Source organism: Esox lucius, chromosome 4 (assembly GCF_011004845.1).
Source record: "Esox lucius isolate fEsoLuc1 chromosome 4, fEsoLuc1.pri, whole genome shotgun sequence".
NCBI classification, from domain to species: domain Eukaryota; kingdom Metazoa; phylum Chordata; class Actinopteri; order Esociformes; family Esocidae; genus Esox; species Esox lucius.
This window is the reverse complement of record NC_047572.1, coordinates 32,497,842-32,504,480: the sequence shown is the minus strand read 5'-3', so window position 1 is coordinate 32,504,480 and position 6,639 is coordinate 32,497,842. Positions and strand designations below refer to the sequence as shown.

Below are 6,639 nucleotides of genomic sequence, written 5' to 3'. Positions count from 1 at the left end.
ATGATTTCCAATCGAAACAAAACCATGTTGAGAAACATTGCATAACTGAAGTTACGCAGTTGATTGTAGCAGTCTAATGGGCCTACAAACAATTGAAAAATAAGTTAAACTATTTCCCTTTTAGATAAAATTGGTAAAATCAAAAAGTGTAAAATTAGTAATAATTGATAACATTGTATACTTAGCAAGAGTAGCTATATTCTGAGCCAAAATAGTGCCAATGTGATCTGCCACCGACAACTTCAGCTTTCTGAAAATACAGTCTTTAAATTAGCAATGAAGAATTAGCAACAGTAGATGACGGCTGCATTTCTAAGTTACTGTATATTGTTTACAAAAAATGTTTGCAGCAGGCCTGTGTAAGGGGAGGAAAAATGATATATATATATATATATATATATATATATATATATATAAAAACAATGTTTATGCAGCATGTCTGAGTTTTAATTATTCACAGTTAGTTAAACCCATCGCCTTAAAATCACTTTGCTTTTCAATTTTACGCTCATTTCATTCTGAAGAGTAATCTCCCTTGATCAGCTACCTGACAGATTTCACCCATCAAACGTACTTCACATAACCTAATGTACAAGCAGGCTTTAACTCCGGCTCCTAGCCCATACAACCACCAAAAACAGATGAGTCAGTAGGCTAACATTGTTTCGTACAAATTTATTCATTAAAGAATAGAGGATGGTCTTAAAATAAGTAGAAACGTCAGTTTTAAATAACTCTTGACCCATGACATGGGTTAACCTGACACTGTCAAAACATCACAGAAAATAAGGTCACAAAACAAAAATGAACATTAAAACATGACGTACACAAGCTTAAAAAAATACTATAAATAAACTTGCGCTTGCGACCCGCACAGTGTTACATTTCATTAAAACCTAGGTCATGTGAAGGAAAAATAAAAAGACTACAAAGATTTGGACACAGCGGACAAACATTCCGACATTCTACAAATTAAGTGTAAACATTTATGAACCAACTTTCCGTCCAGCTTTTCTGAAATACAACGGCCTCTTCACGAGGCCACATGCCTTTTTCATAGAGAGAAAATATGATGGCATTATTAAAATATAGAAGTCCAATTCTTCTACAGAAGTTGATTGCTTATACTCATGATAAAAGCCTCTTTGCAATGCAATTTACTCTGGTGGGCTCAACATTCAGTTTCAGTCCAGGATATGTAGGCTAGTTTTTAAAATGCTTTAAAATGGACAACTCGTTGAGATAAAAAATAAAATTTCATTTTTTTTTTAAACAAAACTACTGAATGTCGATTCTTTTAGCAATCAAAATGTTCAAGTATCCGAAGTACTTAAGTTTATAGTATTATTTTTTTTCAAATGTGGGTCAGGGGTAGCGTTCCGTTCACGCCGGTCCCCGCGGTCTGATAGTGCGGATGTACGCTGTGTAACCGACTGGTCTGCAGGGAAGAGTGATCCGCGCTGTCCCCACCCGGAGGCAGATACATGCTTATCATATCCCTCAGGTCCCCCAAACACGCCCGCTGAGAGTGAGAGGTAATTGCAGGGGGCGGCGAGCTGGGCTCGGTCTTGCACACCGAGGCCATTGAGCCCAAGCCCATGGCGCTGGAGGTCTGCTGCGTGTACGCGGGGGACATGCTGTACGTGGAAGCCGCGTTCATGTAGGTCTGTGCCGAGGACATCATGGGGTACTGGAGGCCTGCCATCTCATACCGGTGCATCTGCTGGAGCTGGGGACTGTTCATGCTGTGGTGCTGAGGGTAGGTCAACTGGTCTTGCATGAGGGAGTACGCACTGTTCGTCCAGCCGTTCATGTGAGCATAACTGTCCATCCGCTGTCCCACCGAGACGGCATTGTTCACAGCGTTGGCACCTGGCGCCAGAAGTCCTCCGGGCAAAGAGTACTTGTCTTTCTTGAGCAGAGTCTTGGTCTTCCTGCGCGGACGGTATTTGTAATCCGGATGCTCCTTCATGTGCATGGCTCGCAGACGCTTGGCCTCGTCGATAAAGGGTCTCTTCTCTGCGTCCGTCAAAAGTTTCCAGTCTGCGCCGAGGCGCTTGCTGATCTCGGAGTTGTGCATTTTAGGGTTCTCTTGTGCCATCTTTCTCCGCTGTCCACGGGACCACACCATGAAGGCGTTCATAGGTCGCTTCACCCGATCTTGGTCGTTGGCACTGTTGTTTTTGTTGCCCGCTGTTAAGGCCGAATTGGACTGAGGGAGCGGGCTCTTGATCTCTGTTTCCATCATGTTATACATTCAAACGTCTTTGAAATGTACACTCAGGCGCGGAAAAAGTTGAACCAAATACCATCAAAGACGAGAAGAGAGGTAGAAATAGTACTGACCAGTCTCGTGTGGGGGGAAAAAAAGTTGTCAAAAGCTTATGTGGTGTTAGATTGCCAGGTGCTTCTCATTTCTCGGTGCTCGTCTGCTGGATCTGCTCCCCACTGCTCTGAAACAGAACTCTGGAAACTTGTCCGCAGACCTCAGCTGTTAATAGTGTCCCGGCCATGTGATTTAGATTGACAGCGCAACAATGACTTGCCCCCGACCAATCACAGCAAGGCTTCCCATCCACTGTGTAGGGATTGAGTTGGACGACGTTCTGTTTTGGGTTGGAGTTGTGGAAGGGGAAGAGATAAAGTTTTATAAAGAGTTCATTATAATGCAGTCACATTAGATTATAATCCAATATTTCAGCAATTCAATGTATTCTATATCTGTTAAAGTTAAATTCGTTGCAAAATATCGAGAGAGAAAAACGGAATCATCCTAAACGAACTACTTTGATGGAAAAATCGAGTCAACAGTTTGTCTATTATATCAAACACATTTATATATAGCTTGGAGTTTTTACGTGTTACTAAACAAGACAAATAAATTGTTCTTAAACTTTTTTAGGAATATAGCTTTTTTAGGAATTCATTCTGGCAAGTAATGTCCGTATGGACTGCAGATGTGCCAAACATAATTTCTTAATTTGTAAACGGTCTTGATGAAAAAAAGACAAATAGTCCCCTTCAAGTTGAGACATAGTTCCAAGTGCCCTAAATGAGTGCAAGGTAAATATCGAGACCGAAAAGCGGTATTATTCTCTCCATTCATAAATTCTAGCACTCCCTCAAATATCAAGGTAATACAGTTGTTTTGGACTGGCATGTAACGTGCTCCCCCATACGGATGGACGTGTCTATAAGACAATTTCAACTGCTGCCAAATTCTAACAGCAATGCTAATAAATTGACCATTTGTCCAAAAATTATTTTCAAATGGTTATTTCTTTCATTTAAGTAAAATTTATTTAAGACATTGACAAAATCAATCTGAATAGGATTTATAATAAAACCGCATCAAAATGACATACAAATCTGAATTAACTGGAATGAATGTTTAGTTTATCGTGTCCGTTGACTTCTAAAGTACGGATGTCCTTGATATTTTTCTACTACAGTAGTGTTGGGCCAATCTCAGTAGCCTATTCTAATACTAAAGCGGTCAAGACTGAAACTGTCTGGTACAGACGCATAAGTAAAAACACTGATACATCAACGACCTCTTGTGGAGAGAGGGCTGCTTACAGCTCCACCAAAGCAGACGTACCTTTTCGACAAGTTTGTTTTAAAACATTGATCATTCTCACAGAATAAGCGCTATTCCGTATTAGCCTACTGACGTTTGACAGCTCTTGTGCGTACATATTGTGCTAACATTTAAATGGTCACTCGGGACTAGTCTATAACCTAGTTGAATGTTTTTGTTTACGGCCCCATTTTTAGCAGTTACAACCGAAGTGAGATTCTCTTGCTGCGGCCGGGCTATCTTTACACCTGCTGACGATTACGCCACCAACGTGTAGCTCATTCGAAACGCGTCCTCAAACGAACACCTTCGCCGCCACGTTATTGTGCACCACAGATCTGGGTAAATTCATGATTTTGAATGTTCACGAAAAGAGGGAATTACGCACATGAATAACTTCACTATTTCGTCTGAAATTATACATGAAGGCTTAATATCAGGACCCAATACAACATATTTATGTTATTGGTAGACATTAGTATATATAAGCAGTAAGCCTACATTGGATTTCATAATCGGAACGTTAGATTATTCGATAAGAAAATTTTAAATAGTTTGGCCAAAATAATATGTTGCAAAATAATGGTTGAAACAGGCCTGGTATGAATTAATACAGGTCTAATCCATAGTCCATAATTACAATCTGAGGAAGGCTGATAAAACATAATACACCGGTCTTAAAAAAAAGTTATATACCGACATTTTGCGGAGCAGATAGGCTAACAGTAATACACATATAAATTATACAACAGGATTCCACATACAAAAAAACATTCGTCCATTCTATTCATTCTATGTCTATGCAATTAATCTGATAAGAGCAATCTACTATAATAACTTTTGAGAAACCGGCCCCTGCTGATATGTTGAACATTTTAAATGTGTTTATAGGCCTATAGGGAATATTACATTATATATCAAATAATTACACTACATTTAGTGGAAGACAGTATTCATGTACATTAATCCAGCTTCTACAAAATATTGATTTACCTCGACGTTAATCAATTGAGAAAAGACCTCACCCCCGGAGACATCAGTAAAAAACGTGAGGGTGGATTGGTCCGCGATCAACAGAGAACAGGACATGTCGTCAACCTCTAATTAGTGCCCGGGTTAACCCATCTAATTCTCTGAAACGAGTTATTTGTTTATATGGGGAAGATTCTAAAATTGATCCGCTTGTAATCTTCTTATGGAAATCGACCAGACAGCGCGAAAAGAAAACTCAAAGTAACCCGGGGCTTGGTAATGAGGGCCTCTGTGCACCTAATTTCCTAATTAACGAAATCGGAAGGCGAGGAGGACCACCAGCAAAGCCTGCCAGTGTTCAGGCTCAGCAAGCCGCACGCATGCCCCTCAGGCCCAAGAGCCCGCAGCTTCACGGCTTGCAGAATCACGCCGTTGAAACGTTTGGAAGCAGCCTGGTGAGTGAACATCAGTGGGCGAAATTATGTCCAGCGAGCATTCAAACAAGTGGCAATGTCTTATATGTTTAAAATATTTTGTATTTCTGAATAAGACATTATAGCCTACAAGATTAACGAAAAGTAGTAACTTGTTGCAAATATTGTTAGGAAATACTATTGCATTCTTATAAAATATAATCGAAGAGCCAGTATTGTCTTTTAAATGTCCGACTAAATATTCAGCCTCTTTTGATTGCACCCATAGAAGGCCTCTCAGCAACAATTGTCCAAGACCTTCCATTCATTAACCAGAACAAGGGTGGACTACCATTCCATTATTTTTTCCTTATCCAAAGTTCAAGTTAAATGTATACAAAACGTATTTTAAGCAAAATTTTGTAAACCAAAGCTTGATTCATAAAAAAAAGCTCTAGACAGACATGAACGACAATCATGACGAATAATCACTATCTTATTTGAGTCTTGAAGTTCATCTTGTTAATGAGCTGTAAATAAACAATATGGGAATTGCAGAAAGCTATCGCAAACAGCCGAATACGATAAGAGGTAACAGCCTACTAAAATGTATATAATGAACAACGATATTTCCACAGGGCTTCAGGGGAATTCAAATTAATTCTATTTCGGTCTAATTGACACAAAAGGTGCATTAATTCCTCCATTGAAAGGAAATGCAGTTAATCGACACATTGTCCCTAAGCAAGCGTATCTGACTAAATAGGGCCTTTTGGTCAAATAAATTGAATTCAGGACGGACAATGTGCCGGAGCAGAACTGCAAGGCACATGGTACACTTCATTTTCTATAATATCCCCCCTGAAAGAAATATATTAGATGTGATCGTTTATGTGTTTATAATTTCAAATAAAGATTTACTGATTGAAACCTCCGTTTGAATAGAGAGTGTATCCGGTGGGATTTTACTATAGGCTTATCAATACACTGATTAACACGTACTTGTGGTGCTTTTGGTTTCTGATTATCTGGCTTATGGGGTTTTCTTGGCATAAAATAAAATATGTGTAGTTAGAAATGTGAAACTGACGCATAAGGGAAAACTATTATTTTTGCCAATGAAAATATGGATATTCCCTCATGCGGACTATAAACCATTGCATTAGATGTCCATTTAAACCTCCCGGCCTCTGGAATCAATAACTTTTTTGTTTCAGCTCAGTGACTGCGGACAAGGCTTTGAGAAAGAGTAATTAACAAAGAATAGGTTTTCAATTACAGCCACAATAGAGACTGTCTCATTAAGATTTGCATGATTTTTGGACCAGGAATGCAAATTAAGATGCAATTTACGCACGGTCTGCTGTTCCCATTGTATGAGTGTGAATGGTTGCGTCCTTCCTCGTTTCAACACAGGTAAAATAATATGCACGGGTCACTTCAAGGAAAGAAGGTACAGAGTTGGATTATTACCCTCGTTTATTGTAAAAGTCCTAATTTATGAACTAAGTCATGTTTCTGTAACCCAGGTGTTTAATGTTATTAACCGCATGCGTTGCTTCATATATATTTTCATGAGTTTAATGTCTGGATGTAATGCATAGTCATTACTGAGTACGGACGGTGGGATCATTTAAGCTTCTAATCACATTTCACCAGAGATTACATAATGTA

At 39.2% G+C, this 6,639-nt stretch overlaps 1 protein-coding gene across 1 annotated transcript; it reads right to left on the bottom strand.

The window, feature by feature from the left end:
* Positions 1-655: 655 nt before the first annotated feature.
* Positions 656-2,596, bottom strand: sox3 (SRY-box transcription factor 3). Its single transcript, XM_010903079.3, has one exon. It carries the CDS (start codon positions 2,255-2,257, stop codon positions 1,355-1,357), a length of 903 nt encoding a protein of 300 aa, XP_010901381.1. The 5' UTR covers positions 2,258-2,596; the 3' UTR covers positions 656-1,354.
* Between the last annotated feature and the right edge of the window lie 4,043 nt (positions 2,597-6,639).